The sequence below is a fragment of the Chelonia mydas genome, chromosome 23 (genome assembly GCF_015237465.2).
Source record: "Chelonia mydas isolate rCheMyd1 chromosome 23, rCheMyd1.pri.v2, whole genome shotgun sequence".
Classification (NCBI taxonomy): domain Eukaryota; kingdom Metazoa; phylum Chordata; order Testudines; family Cheloniidae; genus Chelonia; species Chelonia mydas.
In genome coordinates this window covers 16,076,896-16,098,815 of record NC_051263.2, presented here as the reverse complement: position 1 = coordinate 16,098,815, position 21,920 = coordinate 16,076,896, and the positions used below count along the sequence as shown (strand labels likewise).

General features: G+C 58.1%; 3 protein-coding genes across 3 annotated transcripts in view; 2 read left to right on the top strand and 1 right to left on the bottom strand.

Moving 5' to 3' along the window:
* LOC119564877 (immunoglobulin superfamily member 1-like) overlaps positions 1 to 21,920 on the bottom strand; it is a 967,916-nt gene that overhangs the window by 563,291 nt on the left and 382,705 nt on the right. The window lies entirely within an intron of this gene.
* The window catches only part of LOC119564866 (immunoglobulin superfamily member 1), a 999,687-nt gene that overhangs the window by 806,296 nt on the left and 171,471 nt on the right, over positions 1 to 21,920 (top strand). Inside the window, exon 13 of the mRNA XM_043534608.1 lies at positions 3,058 to 3,348. Within this exon, the coding sequence (XP_043390543.1) occupies positions 3,058 to 3,348 (291 nt within the window). The remainder of the gene's footprint in view (positions 1 to 3,057; positions 3,349 to 21,920) is intronic.
* LOC119564865 (immunoglobulin superfamily member 1) overlaps positions 1 to 21,920 on the top strand; it is a 798,058-nt gene that overhangs the window by 747,417 nt on the left and 28,721 nt on the right. The window lies entirely within an intron of this gene.

Genomic DNA, 21,920 nt, shown 5'->3' with positions numbered 1-21,920 from the left:
TGGATGTAAGGGAGACCCAGAAAGAGTCTGTTGTTGCTCAGGAAAGTGTCCCTCTAGAGCAAGCCCTAGGTGAAGAGGGTAAGAGCAGAATTTCTGTGAGGGGTGAATTGTTGCATAGAAAAGCCCCTAGGGAAAGGAATCCTCAGGGAGTCTTTGCAAGCAGTTTACTGCCACTGAAGGGTGTGAAAGTGATTTAATCAAGAAAGTTTCAGTTCCTAACAGCCCGAAATTTTCTGTTGTGAATGGATCCACTGACTTTCCTGTTGAAGGATCCAGTGTGGAGAGCTCTGAGAAGGTCTCAGATGAAGTGAAAGCTGTTAAGAAAGTTAAGCAGTCCTATAACCAAGTGGCTGTGTTTGGCCAGCTTGTTGGGGAGAAGACCCAATCCCAGTTTGAGCCCCTGGGGTTTTGGGGTGGCCAAATGGCACGGGCCGCATAAGCCTTCCCATATGCGGCCTGCAAGTGCTATCGACCACCCCCGTAAGGGAGGGCGTGAAACTGGAAGGGCCTGGTGTAACTCCTACCAAGGAATGGGAGAGGTGCTGGGGCATCCATGGGAACGTTGGTGGTTTCAAACTTCCCCAGGTCACCGGCTAAAGTGACCCCGCTCAGTTCGATCTCGAAGGGGGGAGAGATGTGACGAAGTGGGACTGTTCTTAATGGTTCCTCTGAATGGTGTGGGGGTGCCTCAGTTTTCCCTATGCAGTTCTTAAGTATCTAGGGGGTGGGGTAAGGGTGTGTGATCATTGCAGATCCCTAGAGGGCAGGTGTGTGCAGGAGTCTGGACACATAGAATGGCCGACACCCTGTTTCCTGGCAACTGGTGGCCTGGGCCCTTCCCCCCTGGAAGGTGAGAGCTAAAGGGTTGGAGAACAAAGGAATCAGGTGACCTCCTGGCCCGGGAAAGGGACAAAGCCCAGAGGAGGAGGGGCTGGAGGGAGTTTCAGTTTGGGGCTGGCTGGGGACATGGAGTGAAGGGCAGACGTGGTTGTCTGGCTCACTGCCCCCCAAAATGGACCCAGCTGAGGGGTCCTGTTCTCTGCACCTGCAAGCTCTGTTTTAGACCATGTTCCTGTCGTCTAATAAACCTCTGTTTTACTGGCTGGCTGAGAGTCACGTCTGACTGCGAAGTTGGGGTGCAGGACCCTCTAGCTTCCCCAGGAGCCTGCCTGGGCGGACTCGCTGTGGGAAGCGCACGGAGGGGAAGAGGATGCTGAATGCTTTGAGGTCAGACCCAGGAAGGTGGGAGCCGGGTGAGCTGTGTGTCCTGCAGACAGGCTGCTCCCAGAGAGGAGACTTCCCCAGAGTCCTGCCTGGCTTTATGGGGAGCAGTTCCAGAGCATGGCCCGGGGACTGCGTGACACTGGCCTGGCCTGACTCCTGCTAGAAGACAGAGCTTTGGGCCCCCAGGGGCTGGGGTTGCTCCATGTCTCTGGGACCCTGTGGAAAGGCATCCAGGAGCCCGTCCCCAGGGCTGCCAGGTCTGAACCACCACTGAGGCTGCGTGGTGAGGACAGGCCCCAGGACTGAGGGACGGCCTGTCTGCTTCCCCCTGCAGAGCCCAGCTACCCCAAACCCAGCATCTCCCTGAGCCCCAGCGGGGGGGTCTCCCTGGGGGGAGCCGTTTCCGTCTGGTGTCGGGGGCAGCGCCAGGGCATGCGGTTCGTGCTGAATAAAGAGGGACGCTATTTCCCACCTGTGGATCCGGATGGGTTGGAGGCTGTGTTTCCCATCAGCAAAGTGAGCTGGGATGACAGGGGGAGCTACAGCTGCTCCTATCACAGCAGATCGGGGCCAGCCGCCGCATCATCCCAGAGCGACCCCGTGGAGCTGGTGGTGAGAGGTGAGGTGCCCGGCTCGGTGTCCCCATTCCCAGCCCCAGCCAGACCCTTGGAGGGGCTCAGTGCTAATGGGACGCTCAGAGCCAGGCTCTGCCCTGAGCCCTGACGGGATGCCCATCATAGAATCATAGATTATCAGGGTTGGAAGGGACCTCAGGAGGTCACCTAGTCCAACCCCCTGCTCAAAGCAGGACCAAATCCCCAATTTTTGACCCAGATTCCAAAATGGCCCCCTCAAGGATTGAACTCATAACCTTGGGTTTAGCAGGCCACTGCTCAAACCAGTGAGCTATCCCTCCCCCCGTGGAGCAGCAGCCCCTGGAGACTTGGGGCAGGGAGGTGACTTTAACGCTGCCCCTTGTGGGTAGGAGCCATGAGTCACTATTTAATCCTGTGATTCCCTCCGCTCTGTTCTCCAGGCCCTGCCCCAGGCAGTGCCCCGGCCAGAGCTGAATGAGGCAGGGGCTGCAGGGGAAGTGGGGGCTTGGTGGACACAGTGCTGGGCTGGGACCCAGGAGATCTGGCCGAGCTCCTGGCGCATGTGTGATGGGAGCATGTCATGATTTTCAAAAGTGTCCTTCAAAAGGGCCTCAATCTTGGGGGACCTCAGGCCAAGTGCCAGAAACCGATACGCCCACAGTTAGTGGAGACCTCTGCAAACGCTGGCCTCAATACCGCTGGATCCCTTGTGTTGGGGGAGCATGTAGGGCCCCTGCCATGTTCAGGACCCCTTCGTGCCCGGCGCTGCATAAACACAGAGTGAAGAAACGGTCCCTGCCCCTGGGAGCTCACTAACAAAGTGAATCTGTCTGTGCCTCAGTTTCCCCTTGTGTAGAATGGGGATAATGACGCCTCCCTGCCTCCCGGGGAGCTGGCAAGGTGACTCCCTTTCTGTGTGGGGCTCAGGCCCTGTCGTGCTGGGCCCCGGAGACAAGCCTGTGAGTCGCTGTGTGTCCAGGGCAGGCCAGATGCAGTAAACAAGGCAGGGGTCACAAAAGGGCATAGGAGGATCCCAAGCACTAGGGAGCCGTGGCTTGGTATCTGTGGGGCCGGGATCCCAGCTCACAGGGCCGGGATTCTGGGTGTGGGGACTCTGGGATCTGGGAGAGAATCTCTGCCCTGGGCCCTGGATCTGCCTGTGGCTGGGGCCTGCCAAGGAGTACGGGGCTGGGTGGGTGCCCGGGTCTTCTTCTCACAGCCTGCCTCCCGTGCGCAGATCCCAGCCTACCCAGACCCTCCATCTCTCTGAGCTCCACTGGGGTCACCGCCCCAGGGGCAAACGTCACCATCCGGTGTCAGGGGCAGCGCCGGGACGTGAGGTTCTTCCTGCACAAGGCTGGAGACCTGAACCCGCCACGACACATGGACCCTGCTGGGGACGGGGCCGAGTTCCACATCCCCACCGTGGGCCGGCAGCACGGAGGGAACTACAGTTGCAGCTACCGGCCCCCATCAGAGCCCTTCGTCTCCTCGCAGCCCAGCGACCCCATGCAGTTGGTGGTAGCAGGTGAGGGGCCCGGCTCCACATCCCCGATCCCAGCCTCACACCCAGCCAGATCCCTCGGGGCTTCGCACTGATGGGACGCTCAGAACCAGGTCTGCCCTGAGCCCTGGGCCCAGCAGAGGGGACACCCATCCGTGCAGCCGGGACAGAGTCACTTGGGGGTTCCCCGGCCAGGGGTGAGCAGCGGCCACTGGAGATTTGGGGGAGAGGGAGTTGGGATCCCTTCCCCCAGGGGGAGCTGCAGAGAAGGGGGCTTTTCCCAGGGGGATGTTCCCCTGTGTTGCTCCTGTTCTTGGGACCCACAGAGGAGATTGGGTCCTGGGTCCGGGGTGGGGGGCAATTATTGTGGAAACAGGTCGTGGTGCCCAGGGGTGGGTGGGGCGGAGATATCAGGGGGAGGGGCAACCCCGGCCCCACAGCTCCTCTTATGCCTCCTGCTCTGCAGATCGCAGCCAGGAATTTGCTGGGGGATCCCAGGGGAGGGACAGGATCTGGGGGACTGGGCTGTGAAATTGGGCCCAGAATCCTGGGGCAATAACCCCTCATTATTGGGCCACATGACATCCCCCTGGCAATAGGAGTGAGGATTACCCAGAATTCCTTTGGTTCTTCCTTCCCCTCCCCCCACTGGGGGTCTATGGTACCCCCTGACCCTCTCCCGAATAGATGTTCTGTAGCCTCTGGCTGCGCCCTGGTCCCCAGGGCCCTGGGCACCACCCGACTGTGCGGGGCAGCGGGTGATGTTCCAGCCTCCCTCCGCACACTCTGCCTGGCTGTGTTTGGCAGTAGCTGAGATACCCCGGGGATGGGCTCACTGCACAGCAGACAGGCCGGGGCAGAGGCACCTATGGGGGTGGACAGAGGGGTCCTATGGGGACAGGGAGCTGGGGTGGTTCCCTGCTGTGGGGGGCTAAGACCCTGAGGCTCTGATTGTCCCCATCCCCTGGCATGGTCCTGGGGTGCCGGGTGTCTCAGGGGCAGTTCGTCCACCCGGGAGCCCCCTTCATCGGGGAAGCTGAGGCTCAGCCCCCTGGGGCAGCAGGACATGGCCTTACCTGAGGGGTCCGGCCCTGGGGAGATCTCAGAGCTGCAGCACCTGGGAGACCCCCAGAGGGGGGCTGGGCTGGACCTGCTGGACGGGGTGTTGGGGGCTCCACTCCTGGGGCAGAGCGAGCTGCTGATCTCCCCATCTGAGCTGCCAAGTGACTCTCCCCTTCCCTCTGCAGCAGCCCCCCCGGGACGCCAGGATTTCACCTACGCCAACATCGCCCGCCTGGTGCTGAGCGCCATGGTCCTGCTCGTCAAGGGGCTGATCCCGGCTGAGGCCTATTACAGCCGCCCGAGGGAGGTGCCCTAGGTGAGGTAACCCCACCTTTCTGAGCCCCTTGCTCCCCCCAGGACTTTGGCCCATGGTGACACGGGCCCCTCTAACCAGCCGTCTCTCTGTGCCCCCAGGAGTATGGATCCGGCCGTGCAGGAAAGAGAATCTCCTCGGGGGATGAGCCGCTTCCACTCGGGGGACTGAGATGCCAGCACAAACCCCCCTGCCCCCAAATACCCCTGCCTCAGAGAATCCCCACCCCAAAACAGCTGCCGACCTGACAGCAGCTCCCCAGGATTGAACCCCCAATGCCATGTGTGACACTGCACTCCATATGTTTATGGAAATACGCTTATGAGTGTAAATATAATGTAACTGGAATATTCTTTAAGCAAAAGGTCTCTTGGAAGGTATCATTACAAAACTTATGATCTACTGAGTGTGGTCATCCTATTTGTATGCATGTATCATTCTTGTATCTAAAACTCGAAATATGACGTTAACTCTGAAGTCAATTAATGGTGGTTTAGAATCTTGATGGCCCCCATTGACTAGGACAATTGGCTGTAGATGGTTTATTTACCTGCAAGCCTTCTTGTGGACGTGGAGGCCAGCCTGTGGGTAATGAAGAAGGAGGTCTCACAGGGACATGTGACCATGTCACCTGATACTGGAATCTATCTTAAGCCTGGTGCTTTTCCATTTAGAAGGAGGGGTGGGAACCCAGAGAGAGAAACAAAAGAGTCCCGCCTTTGGCCAAAGCTATAAAAGGGGGTGGAACAGAACAAAGGGGGCTGCCAGACATGAGGAATCGCCTAGTTACCACCTGAGCTAAAACTAACAAGGGCTGTACCAGGGGAAAGGATTGGGCCCAGACTAGGAAGGAGTCTAGTCTGGGAAAGAAGCTTATTGGTACATCTCTAAGGGAGAGATTTACCTGTCTTCAGTTTCTTAATGCCTTAGGATTAGACTTGCGTGTTTTGTTTTATTTTGCTTGGTAACTTACTGTTATTACTTGAAATGACTTAAATCCTACTTTTAATACCTAATAATATCACTTTTGTTTATTAATTAACCCAGAGTAGGTGATTAATACCTGGGGGAGCAAACAGCTGTGCATATCTCTCTATCAGTGTTATAGAGGGCGGATAATTTATGAGTTTACCCTGTATAAGCTTTATAGAGAGTAAAATGGGTTTAATTGGGGTTTGGATCCCATTGGGCGCTGGGTGTCTGGGTGCTGGAGATAGGTGACCTGCTGAGCAGGGTTTGGTCAAAGCCTGCAGCTTTGGGGGCGTGGACCAGACCTTGGTCTGTGTTTGCAGCAGACTAGTGTGTCTGGCTCAACAAGGCAGGGTTCTGGAGTCTCAAGGTGGTAGTGGAAAACGGCTCAGAGGTAATCTCAGCACATCAGGTGGCAGTCCGAAGGGTGTCTCTCTGACTGAACCCGTCACACCGTGAGCACGAGCGCCTGCAGTACCAGCTAGAGGAGTTGCCCCTGGGCTGGGCACATTGGACTCCCTACGGAGCAGCCCCTGGAGGGTGATGGGGTCGCACTCGCTGGCCCAGCCAGGCTGGTTCTGCCCAGGGCTGCCAGTGGGGAGCAGGGACGAAGCAGGGCTCAGCATGGGGAAGGCACCACCTGCATCTGCGGGGAGCCCAGAGCACTGGGGAGCCGGGCACTCGATAACTAGGCCCTTCCCGGCTGGATTCCCAGCACCGCCCGCTCTGCCTGCTCCCTTTCCTTGGGGCTGGGCACCCGGCATTTCACAGCCACGGTCACCCCACCCACTTGCCACCTGCCGCTTAGCAGCCAGCTCCTGCCTGGGGGTCCCCATCGAGTCTAAACTGGCCACCCCCAGTTATGGCCTCCTTCTCAGACACCCGCTGTTGTCCCCCATCCATCCAGGACCTCACTGGGCAGGGTGCGTTAGGCCCTAGCGCTTTCCCAACCCGCAGCTGGCTAGTTAAATCCCCCAGGACCACCAGGGCTCATCGCCCAGTTCTGAGCTGGGCCCTTCCCCACATCCCACAAAATCCCATTCCCCGCAGCATCCCTAGACAGAGCCCCCAGTCCCCTGTGTGTGTGGGGGCTGCATCTGGCCCTGGCGCTGGAATAACTGCACTTACTGCATTCCTGGTGTCTGTCCCCCTCCTCTATCTGCAGCGGGGTCCCCCAGCCACTTTTCTGTCCCCCCTTTCTCCCTAGACCTCCCCCTCCCTGTATTTCTGTTGTACAGACCCCCAGAGCTTCATGCTCCTCTGCCCCCCAAATCTCTCCACCACAGCTTGCGGCTGTGATACCAGAGCCTCCAAATGTCCCCTAATGTTGCAGCCAACGAAGGTGAGTGAGAAGTTCCGGCAGCGTCACGAGAACCTGGAGGAATGGAGGTTGGGGGGAAAGTTGGCGAGACACAAAGACAGGATTAGTCCAACCCGAGCAGTTACCAGACAGTTTGCTAGGAGCGCGGTCAGCGCCTGCCCTTCCCGTCTGCCGGGAGAGTGAAATGAGCCCGTTCCTCCCCACACAGCCCGGCTGTTTTGGAAACAAGCGACTCTGCTCTGGTGGCTCCCGACGGAGCAAGACCTGGAGCCGGTCTGACTCCGGCTGTTGGCCGCAGTCGCGCAGCCCCCGTTTCAGTAGAGAGGCCGGGTTTGATTCCTTGTCCGAGGGTTTAACCTGAAAGCTTTGCCTTTGAATGGCTGCTGCTGGGGGTTTGCCCAGGAGCTGAGTAAAACAAAGGGCTCTGTTTGAAACAAGCCCCCCCGGCCTGGGTAACGCTGGCAAGGGAGAGAGTTTCCAAACCCCTTGAACTCTCTGGGCCGGTGAGACCCTCTGCAAAGAGCAGCCGGGCTACGGGAGATTTGGGGGATAGGCCGAGGTCGGGGCAGGGGGGACGTGGTGTGACATTATATGATTCAAATATGACCATGTAGATCGTTGTTGCTACCACTGTTACTCAGTTGCAACAAATCTTCTCTGAAGTATGTCATGTAAGGTGTCAATGGAAAAGTTAGGGTTTGCTGAATAAGACTATCCTGTTTGTATACATGCACCATTTTTGTATCTGCAGTTATGGATATTGACTAGGTACCTGTCTTTCAAATGTGTTTGCTCCTGTGGTAACACCCACAGGACCATTTACATGGAGTCTAGCCAGCACATTGCGAATGGAGCATTCGAGTGATGGCCCCTCAACAGACCCAGTGGGCCGTGGAAGAAGCTTATCCACACCTGGCGGACTTTCATGTGACCGCTCTAACTGGAATCTGGGTAGTGGCCCCTGTTATGACTCATCCAAGCACTGGAGGGCAGGCGTGTGACCAGATCACGTGAGGCTAAACTCCATCTTGTGCCTGTATTTTTCCACAGAGTGTGCTGAGGGCTTGTCGAGAAACCACGACACCTTACATGACCTACTTTGCAGAAGATTTGTTGCAATTGTATAACAGTGGTAGCAACAATGATCTACATGGTCATATTTGAATCCTATAATGTCACAGACGCTATAAAAAGCCCTGGAAACATCTCCTTTTTCCCTTTTTCCTGCTCTGCTCTCTGGACTGTGGACTTATATGAACGGGAGCCTTCAAACCGACGGACCGAGGACCTTCCAATGAGACTGAACCAGCCAGCACATTATTTCATCGCTGCTTCAAGCCTGAGCCAAGAACTTTGTAATTGTCGTATGTATTTGATTCCTTTAACCAACTTTAACTCTCCCCTCTTTCTTTTTATAAATAAACCTTTAGATATTAGATACCCCATTGATCACACTCTTGCCAATCCTTTAGTAAGATCTGAGTTACATATTGACCTGGGTGCGTGGCTGGTCCTTTGGGATCAGAAGAACCCTCTGGTTGATGGAGTTGGTTTTAAATAACCACCCACCATTAAGTCTAGTGTCTGGGAGTTGGAACAAGGACTGGAATTCCTAAGGACCCTGCATTTCTAACTTCTTGTTAGCCAATGGGGTGAGACAGAAGTTTACGTTAGTTGCTGGTTTGGAATATCTTATGGAAAAATAACCACCCGTTTCGGGGTGTGTCTGCCCTACTTGTCAGCAGCTTGCCCTGAATTTGGTATTCACAGTTGTGACCCACCGAGGCAGAGTGACAGGCTGAGGTTGGGGAGGGCGGGACATGGGTGTGAAGGGAGATGGGCCGAGGTCAGGGTAGGGGGGACGTGGTTGTGAGGGGAGATGGGCCGAGGTCGGGGGAAGTGGTGGAGTTGGGAGTTTGAGGGGAGACTGGTCGGGGCGGGGGCGGTGGTTTGAGATAGGATGGGGTTTTGAGGGGGGGAGTTGGCAGATGGGGTCGGGGGGGGGGGGGATTTGTTTTCCTGCCCAAAGTCCCACTGAGCTGGGGCACCTCTGGCTGGCTGGGGCAGGGCAGGGGAGGGAGGGGAGACGATGCCCCCCATGGCCATAGGGCAGATTCACCCTGAAACACTCACCGGGGGGAACCCAGGCGAACCCCAGCCACTGGGAGCAGCTTCCATTGTCTCCCCTCCACTGCCCTGCCCTGCAGGCCTGCCCCCTCAGCCCCCCGGCTCCAATGTTCCCTCACGTTCTCCCACCCGCCATATTCCCCTGCCCCTAGGGTGACCAGAGAGCAAGTGTGAAAAATCGGGATGGGGGTGGGGACCATAGAAGACAAAGCCTCAAATATCGGGACTGTCCCTATAAAATTGGGACATCTGGTCACCCTACGTGCCCCCCAGTGCCCCTCCCAGCCCAGGTGGCTGCCGTTTCCCAGACCGGGGGCGGGGGTAAGTTTGGGGAGTGAAAAGGCCGGGAGATGACTCTGCTATGCAGCAAATCCGCTGCTTGTCCCACTTCTGCTCCGGGGGACCAGGGGCAGCCGAGGGGGGGGCGACTGGTGAGCAGGGGGATGCGGGAGTTAAAGCCCGTTGGGACCATCTGGCTGGACTCCTGAGGCACCTTTAATGCTGCCCCCAAGTCGCGGTGCTCCCGGCATTACCCAGCGCTGTGTGAGAGCAACGGATGGGCGACGGCGCAACCACCATGCCCGGGATCCTGGCTCCCAGCTCCCTGCTCCAACGACTAGAGCCAAGGATACAGTCAAAGCTTCCTGACCCCCAACTTTCTGCTGCTCTCCAGCCAATGGCGTATAAACAAAGCCTGTGTCACGTCCCTCTCTCGGGGCCTGGCCACATAACCACTGACAGGGTCTCCTCCTGCTCGGGGGCAGGGTCTCTGCAGGGGCATTAGAAGGTCCCTGGGTCTCTCCTGGCTGGTGACCGGCTGGGGGCCTGGGATGGAATTTCTTTCTCCAGTTTTGTTTTGAATCTGGTTGATTTAATTGACACGCTGAGAAAAGCCCCTTAGAACCAGGCGTTACAGTGTAAACCCGTCATCACCGCTCAGCTAGGGCCCAAGGGGCAGCAAACCCAGGTGTTCCCCATCGCGCCCGCTCCTCACACGGTGCCACGACTCGTGTGGCAGGTGGGCAGGTTGGCAGGCTGAGCGGGAAGGCTGCGGAGTCAAATCCTCCAGCACCAGGAAATGCCTCAGTTACGGTTTCCTGAACACTCTTAGCTCTGCCCCCTTGTGCATTATGACATCATACTTTAATTGCATGATAATATTACTATTTCCTATATGGGTCATCAGCCAGGTTTGAACCCAGAAAGTAATGAGAAGGAGGATCTGCACGGAAATATTCGCAGTGGTCAGTTGAAGATTGAAGACCAGACCCCGTGGTCTCCTGGCTACCAGCCTAGTGCACCTTCCCCAAGGCTGCAGGGAACACTGAGGGTGACCTGTCCCCACTCCCCACAGACATAGGGACATGCTGCGAGCTGCATGACACCTGGCCAGGCTGACGGTCCCAGGATTTCCTGGGTTTTGCAGGTACCTCTGCTTACTTTGGCCTTGCTAGATTTGGCCGGTAGATTAGAGACAAGGTGTGATGGATACAGGAAGAGATGAGACATCGCCGGCTTCCTGTGGCTACAGCCGCTGGCTCAGTGCCTTATTTGGGGCTGGGTGGAGCTGGGCACCGGGGCATTGGTGGCAGAGCTGAGAGCCCCCCTGCTGCCCCATCATGGCATCTGCTCTTATCTCACTGTCCTCTTCCTTAGTGAGTGTCACCATGGGTGGGTCGGGGGCAGGAGGGGGGGGAATCGATCTGAGACCGTGGTGCAGGCTCCAGTCGTTCTGGGATCTGGTCCCTAACAAACAGTTTCCTTTCCAGGCTGCTGGCTGGTCGGGTGGAGTGGGGTGTCTGGACGTGAGTATCAATGAGGGGTGGGGGAAAGTTAAGGATGGGGGAGAACAGACTAGCTGAGCCCAGAACCTTCCCCCCAAACCTCAAATCAACCCCCCTGGATTAACCCCAGCCCTGCCCCCAGTGCACTCAGGGGTGACTCCGGGTTGACCCCAGGGGGCTGAGATCAGAACCCGGCCCACAGGTTCCCTGTGGATGCAGTGAGGTGTCTGTTAGCCCTGGCGCTGTCCCGGGGGCTGGGCGCTAGGGGCAGGTTACAGACACACGGGGAGGGGTTTGTGTCTCCCCATCTCACTCCTGTTTGTGTGTGAACGCAGAGCTCCCTGCGCCCGGACCCTCCATCTCCGCCAGCCCCAGCTTGGTGATCGCCCTGGGGGGAGCCGTCACCATCCGCTGTCAGTGTCGGTGCGAGGCCAGGAGGTTATTTCTGTATAAAGGTGGAATCGAAATCTGGAAGCTGGATCCTGCTGGGGATAGGGTTGAATTCACCATCCCCAGCGCCAGGCGGGAAGACGGAGGGGCCTACAGCTGCCAACCTCGCTCCGGATCGGAGCCGCCCAACTGGTCGGATCCTAGCGACATCGTGCGGATTGTTGTTGGCTCGGCGTCCCCGCTCCCAGCCCCACACCCAGCCAGACCTACAGGGGTTCTCCATGCCAATGGGATGCTCAGCGCCATGGGCCCAGCAGAGGGGATGCTCGGCTGGGGAGTGGGGACGGAGTCACTGGGGGGTTCCCAGCCACTGGAGATTTGGGGCTGAGGGAAGGGGGATCCCTGCCCCCAGGGGACCTTGGGGGTCACTCAACCCGCCTGTGCCTCCATTTCCCCTTGTATGACCTGGGGACAATCATTCCTCCTGTACCTCGTGTCTGGTTAGATAGTCAGGGCTTGGCTTTAGGGTGGGGCTTTTTCTCACTGTGTGTGTACAGCACCCAGCACCTCTGACTCCCAGCCCCCTCCCGATCTAACCACTAGACCCCACTCCCCTCTCTGTGCTGGGATCAAACCCAGGAATTCTGGCTCCCAGGCCTCCCCACCCCCACCTCTAGACCCCACCCTCCTCCCGGAGCTGGGGATATAACCCTGGATCTCAGTCCTCTACTGTAGCCCCTAGCCCACCAATGCTGTACGGACTACGGCCCTGAGCCGGCTGACACTCCCTGGGTGGCCGTGTGGCCTAGTGGGGAGAGCGCAGGGGCTGGGACTCAGGAGAGCGGCTGCCGTTCCTGGTGTTGCCATGATTTTCTGGGGGACTGTGGCCAAGTCCCTGCCCCTTTCTTTGCCTCAGTTTCCCCCTCTGTAAAACGGGGCTGGTTCCCGTGCCCCCCTCTGTGAAGCGCTGTGAGATCTGCAGGTGTGAAGCGCTTGGGAGGAGCCGGGTGTTGTCGTACCAGAAACAATCTGGCACTGCCCGTGCCGCCAGCCCGAGAGGTTCCCAGCGCCTGCCAGAGACGCAGCAGCTGCTGGCGGCTGCTGGGTACGAGACAGCGGCTGTGAGGACCTGTGGGTCTGATCCAGGGGGTTGGGGGATGATACTGGCAGGATGGGCCCATGGGTCTGATCCCATGGGGCAGGGATGGGGAGGGGGGACACTGGGCTGGGGGGCCCATTAAGTAGATAGACGGGTACAGAGGGGTGCTGTGGATTTAGGTCCTCGGGCAGCTTCAGTCGGAGCTCCCAGGAATCTCTGGGATCTCGGAGAGGTTCCTCCGGCTGGGTTTTCCCCCAGGGGCCCCGTGTCTGGGACCGTGCGGTGAGGACAGGTGCAGAGACTGTGCCGGGGGCTGTGTCATGGCCTGTCTCCTTCTCACTGCAGAGACCTACTACCCCAAACCCTCCATCTCCCTGAGTCCCAGCAGATGGGGGAGCCGTGACCATCCGGTGTCGGGTCGGCACCAGAACGTGAGGTTCCTTCTGTACCAAGATGGAAACCCGAACGGGCTGCAGGACGCGGAGCCGGCTGGGGACATGGCTGAGTTTCCCATCAGTAGTGTGAGCCGGAGAGACGCAGGGAACTACAGCTGCCGATATAGCACCAAACCAGACCTGCCTGTCTGGTCAGAGCCCAGTGACCTTGTGGAGCTGGTGGTAGCAGGTGAAGGGCCCGGCTTGGCATCTTCACTCCCAACCCGACGCCCAGCCGGACACTCGGGGGAGCTCCGCATTGATGGGATGCTCAGCGCCAGGCTCTGCCATGAGCCCTGGGCAAAGCAGAGGAGATGCCTGTCCGGGAAGCGGGGATGGAGTCACTAGGACTGGGGTGGGGGTCCCCAACTTGGGAGCAGCAGCAGCTGCTGGAGATTTGGGGCTGAGGGAGGGGGATCCCTGCCCCCAGGGACAGCTTCAGAGCAGGGGGCCTTTCCCAGGGCAGTCCCTACTCTGGGGATGCATAGATGAGTTGGGGCCCAGGGGCTGCCAAGCCAGCACCATCCCCAGCCACAAAAATCCTTCCCCTCTGCCTCCGGGAATGACAGTGATGACTGATGCTGAATCGAGGTGGGGAGAGGGGGAGATCACTGAGTCGCTGTTTCAGTCCCTCCCCTGGCCCCTGACAGATGCTTGTTTTATTCCCACAGGGGGAACCAACCCAACCCAGCCTGGAGCCGCCCCGGCTCCAACCTGCCCGGGCAGCACGGGGCCAGGTACCATCAAACCAGCTCTGGAAACAGGCTCGTGGTACCGAGGGGCTGGGGCTGGTTCGGGGGGACGGGGGCAGTGAATCCAGGTGAGTGGGGCCCAGACACCTCGGGGAGGGGCTCATTGAGATGGGGGGTTGGAGAGACACCCCCACTGCCCCTCCACCACTGGTAGACCCCCAGCTCCCCCGATGACTCCTGCCCTGCAGGTCACTGCCTGGAAGCTGTGGGGGGATCTCAGGGAAGGGGCACGATCTAGGAGGAGATCTAGGGCAATAACCTCCCTCTCTGGGGCCCATGACGTCCTCTTACCAATAGGGGCAACCCCTGCTCCCCACTGTGACGAAGTGGGGGCGTTTCTTGGTTTTTCCTTGGTTTTTCCAATGGTTTGCATGCAGAGTAGGTGGGACTCAGTTTCCCTGGGTGTCACTGGTTTCACGAGGTGATGGGAGAGGGAGTTTGTTGGTACAGGGGACCCGCGACGGAACTTGGGACCCCGGCCAATGGCCTGGAGAATGGAGACCCCAGCGACTGGTGACCTGGTGACCGGGAGGCCCAGCTCAGGAGTCACAGCTGGTCCGGCCAGTGGAAGGACAATGGGCTGTGAAGAGAGGACCCCGGTGACCTGACCAGCCGGTTCCAGCCAGAGGACAGAAGAGGGGAGAGGGGGCCCAGGCGACCCTGTTTACCTGGAGAGAAGACAGTGTACGGGGGGGGGGGGGGGGGGGGGGCTTCGGGCCAGTGAGATCAGATGCCCAGCTGGGAAACAGGGGGGCTCGGGGCTGGACGGAGGGAGCAGGCAGAGCCCACCTGGATGCAGGGGAGACTGGGATGTGCTGTGCTGAGGGAGGCCAGGCCTGAGGTCCAGAGAGTTTCCTGTGCTGGGTTCAGATGCTCAATAAACCCTCCTGTGTTATGCTGGCTGAGAGTCGCTCCGGGCTAGAGATCAGGGGGGTATTATTCCCTCTGGGAGTGGGGACCGCGGGGGTCCAGAGCAAGTGGACTCCCTGCAGGGTCCCATGGCAGAGGCAGGCGTGCTAAGGCTCAGAGAGGTGCGGTTCCAGGAGGCGGAGGGGCCTAACCCCCGAGAGAGAGTGGACCTCCGAGAAGGGCTGTCACACTGAAGGGGGTTTTCCCCAGGGACCGTACGGGGCTGAGAGTGGGCATGACCTGGGAGTCCATGACACACCCCATAATTCTTTATGGAAATATGCTTATGAATGTATATTTGACATAACTGGAATATGTTTTATGCTACTGTCACGGTTTCCCTGGGTGATGCTCTGGAACTGCTCCCCATGAAGCCAGGCAGGACTCTGGGGCAGTCGCCTTCCCGTGAGCAGCCTGTCTGCAGGACACACAGCTCACCCGGCTTCCACCTTCCTGGGTCTGACCTCGGAGCATTCAGCATCCTCTGCCCCTCTGTGCGCTTCCCACAGCGAGTCCGCCCAGGCGGGGCTCCTGGGGAAGCCAGAGGGTCCTGCCCCCCAACTCCGCAGTCAGACGTGACTCTCAGCCAGCCAGTAAAACAGAGGTTTATTAGACGACAGGAACATGGGCTAAAACAGAGCTTGTAGGTGCAGAGAACAGGACCCCTCAGCTGGGTCCATTTTGGGGAGCAGTGAGCCAGACAACCCCGTCTGCCCTTCACTCCATGTCCCGGCCAGCCCCAAACTGAAACTCTCTCCAGCCCCTCCTCCTCCTCTGGGCTTTGTCCCTTTCCTGGGCCAGGAGGGCACCTGATTCCTTTGTTCTCCAGCCCTTTAGCTCTCACCTTGCAGGTGGGAAGGGCCAGGCCATCAGTTGCCAGGAAACAGGGTGTCGGCCATTGTCTGTGTCCAGACCCCTGCACACACCTGCCCTCTAGGGCTCTCAATGATCCTACACCCTTACCCCACCAGCTAGATACTTAAGAACTGCCTAGAACTTTGTTCTGTCTGTTATTACTTGGAACCACTTAAATCCTACTTTTTGTATTTAATAAAATCACTTTTGACTTATTAACCCAGAGTATGTATTAATACCGAGCCTGGGGGGGAGGCGGGAGGAAACAGCTGTGCATATCTCTCTGTGTTATAGAGGGCGAACAGTTTATGAGTTTACCCTGCATAAGCTTTATCTAGGGTAAAACGGATTTATTTGGAGTTTGGACCCCATTGGGAACTGGGCATCTGGGTGTTGGAGACAGGAACACTTCTTCATCTGTTTTCAGTTAAGCCTGCAGCTTTTGTGGGACGTTGTTCAGACCTGGGTCTTGATTTGTAACAGGATAGCGTGTCTGGCTCAAACCAGGCAGGGTTGTGGAGTCCCAAATTGGCAGGGAAAGCAGGGGCAGAAGAAGTCTCAGCAAATCAGTTGGCAGTCCCACGGGGGTTTCCTGTGATCCAACCCATCACAGGGGGGACAGGATTGTTCCTGCCCCCAGGTTGAGGCGTTGGCCATCTTAGCCAGGGGCCAGCATGGCTGCCCTGCGAGGGCTGCAGGGGGCGAGGGGGCGGCCATGTTAACTGAGGGCAGCCAGGTGTCCCTTCCCTACAACGGGGAGGTCAGGGGGATGGGGGGCAGAACAGGGGACAGGACATGGGGCAAGAGGGGCACAACGGGGGATGAAGGGATAGGGGACAGGGCAGAACTAGGAAGGCGGGGGCCATGATGGGGTGGACGTGAGGGAACTACAGGCTGGGGGGACAGAATGGGGGAGGGGACGCAGGCCAGGGGGCAGAATGGGGGGGCTGAGGGGCCCAATGCCTGAATGTCGGGGGGGGGTGAAGGGCAAATGAGCTGGGGAGCCAGAGCTCGGGCATCTGCCGGGGGGGCCAGTTTCTCTTGAGCTCTGTCTCTGTGATCTTGCCCCCTCCCTTTCTGGGGGGCTGGTCAGCTCTCTCCCATCCCCTGTGTCCCTTTCGCAGCATCCTGAGAGGGGAGAGGGAAACTTTGCTCAGCTGTCGACCCACTGTGAGCTCTGCCCTAGGCCCTGAGTTGTGCAGACCCGCTGCCCCGGGGATGGGCTGGAGAAGGGACATGGGGCCTTTCACCTCTAGGGGGCTGGCTCGAATCTGTGTCCTTTTTCTCTAAGCACCAGATCCCACCCCCCAACCAGAGCCAGGGAGAGAACCCAGGAGTACTGGCTCCCAGCCCCTCCCCCCCAATCACTAGACCCCATTCCCCTCCCTGAACTGTGGTATATAACAGGGTAGCTGCATCAGGTTTATAAAAAAATTCCTCAGGCATGCAGGAGTGAAATCAGGAGGGCCAAATCACACCTGGAGTTGCAGCTAGCAAGAGATGTTAAGAGTAACAAGAAGGGTTTCTTCAGGTATGTTAGCAACTTGAAGAAAGTCAAGGAATGTGTGGGCCCCTTACTGAAGGAGGGAGGCAACCTAGTGACAGAGGATGTGGAAAAAGCTAATGTACTCAATGCTTTTTTTACCTCTGTCTTCACAAACAAGGTCAGCTCCCAGACTGTTGCCCTGGGCAGCACAGCATGGGGAGGAGGTGACCAGCCCTCTGTGGAGAAAGAGGTGGTTCGGGACTATTTAGAAAAGCTGGACGAGCACAAGTCCATGGGGCCGGATGCGCTGCATCCGAGAGTGCTAAAGGAGTTGGCGGATGTGATTGCAGAGCCATTGGCCATTATCTTTGAAAACTCATGGCGATCGGAGGAGTCCCGGACGACTGGAAAAGGCTAATGTAGTGCCCATCTTTAAAAAAGGGAAGAAGGAGGATCCTGGGAACTACAGACCAGTCAGCCTCACCCCAGTCCCTGGAAAAATCATGAAGCAGGTCCTCAAGGAATCAATTCTGAAGCACTTAGAGGAGAGGAAAGTGATCAGGAACAGTCAGCATGCATTCACCAAGGGCAAGTCATGCCTGACTAATCTAATTGTCTTCTGTGACGAGATAACTGGCTCTGTGGATGAGGGGAAAACGGTGGACGTGTTGTTCCTTGACTTTAGCAAAGCTTTTGACATGGTTTCCCCACAGTATTCTTGCCAGCAAGTTAAAGAAGTATGGGCTGGATGAATGGACTATAAGGTGGATAGAAAGCTGGCTAGATTGTCGGGCTCAATGGGTAGTGATCATTGGCTCCATGTCTAGCTGGCAGCCGGTATCAAGTGGAGTGCCCCAAGGGTCGGTCCTGGGGCCGGTTTTGTTCAATATCTTCATAAATGACCTGGAGGATGGTGTGGATTGCACCCTCAGCAAGTTCGCGGATGACACTAAACTGGGAGGAGAGGTAGATACGCTGAAGGGTAGGGATAGGATACAGAGGGCCCTAGACAAATTAGAGGATTGGGCCAAAAGAAATCTGATGAGGTTCAACAAGGACAAGTGCAGAGTCCTGCACTTAGGACGGAAGAATCCCATGCACCGCTACAGACTAGGGCCCAAATAGCTCAGCAGCAGTTCTGCAAAAAAGACCTAGGGGTTACAGTGAACGAGAAGCTGGATATGAGTCAACAGCGTGCCCTTGTTGCCAAGAAGGCCAATGGCATTTTGGGATGTATACGTAGGGGCATTGTGAGCAGATAGAGGGACGTGATCGTTCCCCTCTACCCTACACTGGTGAGGCCTCATCTGGAGGACTTTGTCGAGTTTTCGGCACCACACTACAAGAAGGATGTGAAAAAATTGGAAAGAGTCCAGCGGAGGGCAACAAAAATGATTAGGGGTCTGGAACACATGACTTATGAGGAGAGGCTGAGGGAACTGGGGATGTTTAGTCTGCGGAAGAGAAGAATGAGGGGGGATTTGATAGCTGCTTTCAACTACCTGAGAGATGGTTCCAAAGAAGACGGATCTAGACTGTTCTCAGTGGTAGCTGCTGACAGAACAAGGAGTAATGGTCTCAAGTTGCAGTGGGGGAGGTTTAGGTTGGATATTAGGAAAAACTTTTTCACTAGGAGGGTGGTGAAGCACTGGAATGCGTTACCTAGGGAGGTGGTGGAATCTCTTCCTTGGAAGTTTTTCAGGTCAGGCTTGACAAAGCCCTGGCTGGGATGATTTAGTTGGGGATTGGTCCTGCTTTGAGCAGGGGGTTGGACTAGATGACCTCCTGAGGTCCCTTCCAACCCTGATATTTTATGATTCAGAGTTTCACTGGCAGTACCAGAAACAGGATGCGAGCGCCGGCTCTGGGCAGACTTCCCCTTTCATGGATTTATCGGCTGTTCCTTTAACAACTCAGGATCTACATTTATTCCTTCCTCCCCCACTCACGGGGACCGGAAACCACAACCCCTCCCAGCCACCCGTCCCATCTCTGTGCCACGTCACTGGGCGAAGAATAGATTCTGCAGCGACACGACCTGAGAAGGAGTTTGGCCAGACCCCTCCACCCTCATGCTCCAGGGTGGGTCAGGAAGGAATCTCTGCCCTGCTTCATGGGAGAGGGCCACTCCGTGGGGGGCACTGTGTGTGTATGGGGGAAGCCTTCCTCTGCTCTGAGCTGCTGCTCCAGGGAGGCTGGATGGGCCTGTTGGAAAAGGTCAGGGCAACATGGGCACCTCTTGATGCCTCCTGAGATTGCCCCGCTCCCAGCTGGTCCCCAGACTGGGCAGCTCCCATGTGGGGCTGGGAGATCATGGCGGGGCGGGGCCAGGCAGCTGCAGGAGGGGATGTGGTTTGCTGGGCGTGGCAGGGAGCTGGCTTAGCTCTGACCGTGGTAGATTTGCGGAGGAGAGTGCAAAGAAACCATCTGATGGGGAAGAAAGGGGCTGAGCACATCACGGGCTTCCTGGGGCTGCAGCCCCTGGCGCTGTTCCTCATTCCACTTGGACTCGGGCCTCAGGCTGGGTGGAGCTGGGTACTGGGGCGTTGGTGGCAGCGCTGAGGGGCCACCCACTGCCCCATCATGGTGTCTGCTCTCACCGTCCTCCTCGGTGAGTATCGGCCACAGCCAGGGCATGTGGCCACGGTGGGGATCTGAGACCAGGGAGTGTGCCCATGGGGGGCGGGGGGGGGCAGATCTGAGACCAGGGTCCAGTTGCTCTGGGATCTGGTCTCTAACAAGCTGTCTCCTCTCCAGGCTGCTGGCTGGCTGGGCGGAGTGGGGCGTTGGGACGTGAGTATCTGTGGGGAATGGGGAAGCTGGGGGAATTTCCATATTTGGGACGAGGGATGTGGGTGGGGGTGAGGGGCACCAGTCCCCCAAAGGGATGATCGCGTCAGACGTGTTCTCCAGAGGTGGGGACTGAGACCTCGCCCTACTCATCACAGGGATGGGAACCTGTTGGAACAACTGGGGGATTTTGTTAACATGTTTTCTTGGGGTGCCTGTCCTGGGAGCAGCTTCCTCAAATGACCCATATTTAGACCAGGAACCCCATGTCACGGAGTGTGGGGGAGTCAGGGCCCTGCACCCCGCACTTCCTGCGATTCACTGTGACTCTCAGCCAGCCAGTAAAACAGAAGGCTTATTACATGACAGGAACACGGTCTCAAACAAAGCTTGTAGGTACACAAAACAGGACCCCCCAGTGGGGTCCTTCTTCGGAGGTGGGGAGCCCAGACCCAGGTTCTGGGCCTCCCCCCCCACCGGCTCCAAACTGAAACTCCCTCCAGCCGCCTCCCACAGCCACACACCCCGACCCCTCCTCCAGCCTTGGTCCAGTTCCCCGGCAGAAGGTGTCACCTGGTCCCAACCCGCTCCTGGGCTCAGGTTATGAGGAGCTGTCCGTCAAGTATCATCCCCCAGTGAAGTCACACCCTGATATCCCTCCATCATCTAGTATCAACGCAGACAGTCAACTAGTAAAACTCCCACGCGACATTACCAGGTTAATATTCTCTACTCCCTACCCCGTCACACCTCGCAGGGTAGATCCCAATTCACCGCCTGACTGCGATGGGGGCAGGGCTGGGTTCTGATCTCAGCCCCCCGGGCTCAATCCGGAGTTACCCCTGACTGCAGCAGGGGCCAGCCTGAATTGACCCTGGAGAAGTAAAGGAATCAGAGACTGGAAATCTCCTTTCCCCCGGCTGTGTCCATCCCCGGCTGTGAGTCCCGGGGCCAGGCCTGCACTGCAGGGACAGGTGGGGCTGGGGTGAAACGCTGGAGCGACAGACGGGCAGAGCATTGTACCAGACGGACGCGGTTTGTGTCACCCCCACTCACTGCCTGTTTGTTTGTGAATCCAGAGGGGTCCTACCCCAAACCCTCTATCTCCGTCAGCCCCGGTGGGGTGATCCCCATGGGGGGAAACGTCACCATCCAGTGTTCGCATCAGCGCCTGGGCGTGAGGTTTGTCCTCTACAAGGCTGGAGACAGGAACCATCCGATGTACACGGACCCTGCTAGTTATGTGGCTGAATTTCCCATCCCCAGCGCCAGACGGAAACACGGGGGCAGCTACACCTGTCATTATAGCTACAGAACAGACCTAGCTGCCTACTCGGAGCCCAGCGACCCTGTGCAGATCATTGTAGCAGGTGAGGGGCCCAGCCCGGCACCTCGGCTCCCAGCCCCACACCCAGCCAGGCCCCCAGGGGGTCTCAGCGAGCCCTGGTGCCCAGCAGATGGGACATCCAGCCCAACCAGTGAAGGTTGAGGGGAGGGAGGATATCTCGGCCCTGGATCCCAAGGGAGACCCTGACCCTGTCTCTGCCCCGTCGCTGATGCTCCCTGCTGGGGACGGGGTCTGTCTCACGCCCCATCCCCCTCCTACTGCAGAGCTCAGCTCCCCCAAACCCTCCATCTCCCTGAGCCCCAGCGGGGGGGTCACCCTGCGGGGAGCCGTGACCCTCCGGCGTCGGGGTCAGCGCCGGGGTCTGGAGCTGGTTCTGTACAAGGCAGGGGCCAGGAAAGCAGTAGCGCAGGGCGGGGACTCGGCTGGGATCAACTTTCCCATCCCCAAAGTGAGCCGGGCAGACGGAGGCAGCTACACTTGCTATTATCCCCCCGACTCGGATCCCAACACCCGGTCGGAGCCCAGCGACCCCGTGGAGTCGGTGGTAGCAGGTGAGGGGCCCGGCTCAGCGTCTCCGCTCCGAGCCTTAGGCCCAGCCGGACCCTTGGCCCAGCAGAGGGGACACCCGCCGGGAAGGAGGGACCGAGTCACTGGGGGGTTCCCCAGGCACAGGGGAGAAGCAGCTGCTGGAGATTTGGGGCTGAGGAAGGGGGGACCGCTGCCCCCAGGGGGAGCTGCAGAGCAGCGGGGACCTTTCCCAGGCAACATGTCAGTTAGGGGGTGACGGATGGAGCTGAAGGTTATAAACCTCACTGGATAGTAGAGACTTACACAGTCCCCTACAAGTCAGTGGTGGGACTGTGCACAGAACCCAGGAGTCCTGGCCCCCAGCCATCCCCTCCCCCGCTCTAACCAGGCTACGATCAGGGCCCCTTTGTGCCAGGTGTTGCATAAACA